Below are 676 nucleotides of genomic sequence, written 5' to 3' on the forward strand. Positions count from 1 at the left end.
GAGTGGGAGGGATGGGGCATCGGGCACCGGGGAGGCTGAGGGCTGGGGCATCGGGCACCGGGGAGGCTGAGGATGGGGCATCGGGCTCACACATCTAGGAAAGCACATTATCGCTGAAACACTAAATGGGCTCCTGCCAAACCGGTTTGATGTTGACAAGGGTATCTTTTAACAGCTGTCCCACCGGTTAGCAACTTCTCTGTAAACACAGGCCTTTAGTCAGTAAAAAAGGGAGGAAAAACGTGGTCACGGGGCTTCGGGAGTCCCGGGTTTCTGGCTTCCTAGCCGGCGTTTTAACTCGTTGTTGTTGACTGGGACTAACCATCCTTGACGTGACATTCGACCGGGAAGCGTAAAATGTAAACCACGCGGCACGCGGTATCTAATACACAGCTACTCCCATACCCCTTACGTCGCCCATAATGACAGCAGCCAGGCGGCCAGTTCACGGGGCAGCTGAGTCGCAGTAGGAAGGTGGGATGGAGGAACAGGCGGGAGACCAACTCGGGTGGGCGGAAAGGGGAGCAAGAGGAAGGGGCGGGGGAGGTACAGGGGGTCGTCATCATCCTCCGACCACTCACCCAGCAGAGTCCCGATGACTCGGGCAGCACCCTCGTTGCGTCGCTCGTAGCTGTCCACGATGGAGGCCAAAATGACCGGGTGCAGCCGGACCACA

General features: G+C 58.3%; 1 protein-coding gene across 1 annotated transcript in view; it reads right to left on the minus strand.

The window, feature by feature from the left end:
• EIF3F (eukaryotic translation initiation factor 3 subunit F) overlaps positions 1–675 on the minus strand; it is a gene marked incomplete at its 5' end in the record, with an annotated part of 9,598 nt that extends 8,923 nt beyond the window's left edge. The window contains one exon of the mRNA XM_006763512.1: positions 582–675. Within this exon, the coding sequence (XP_006763575.1) occupies positions 582–675 (94 nt within the window). The remainder of the gene's footprint in view (positions 1–581) is intronic.
• Between the last annotated feature and the right edge of the window lies 1 nt (position 676).

Source organism: Myotis davidii, unplaced genomic scaffold (genome assembly GCF_000327345.1).
Source record: "Myotis davidii unplaced genomic scaffold, ASM32734v1 scaffold118, whole genome shotgun sequence".
Lineage (NCBI taxonomy): Eukaryota > Metazoa > Chordata > Mammalia > Chiroptera > Vespertilionidae > Myotis > Myotis davidii.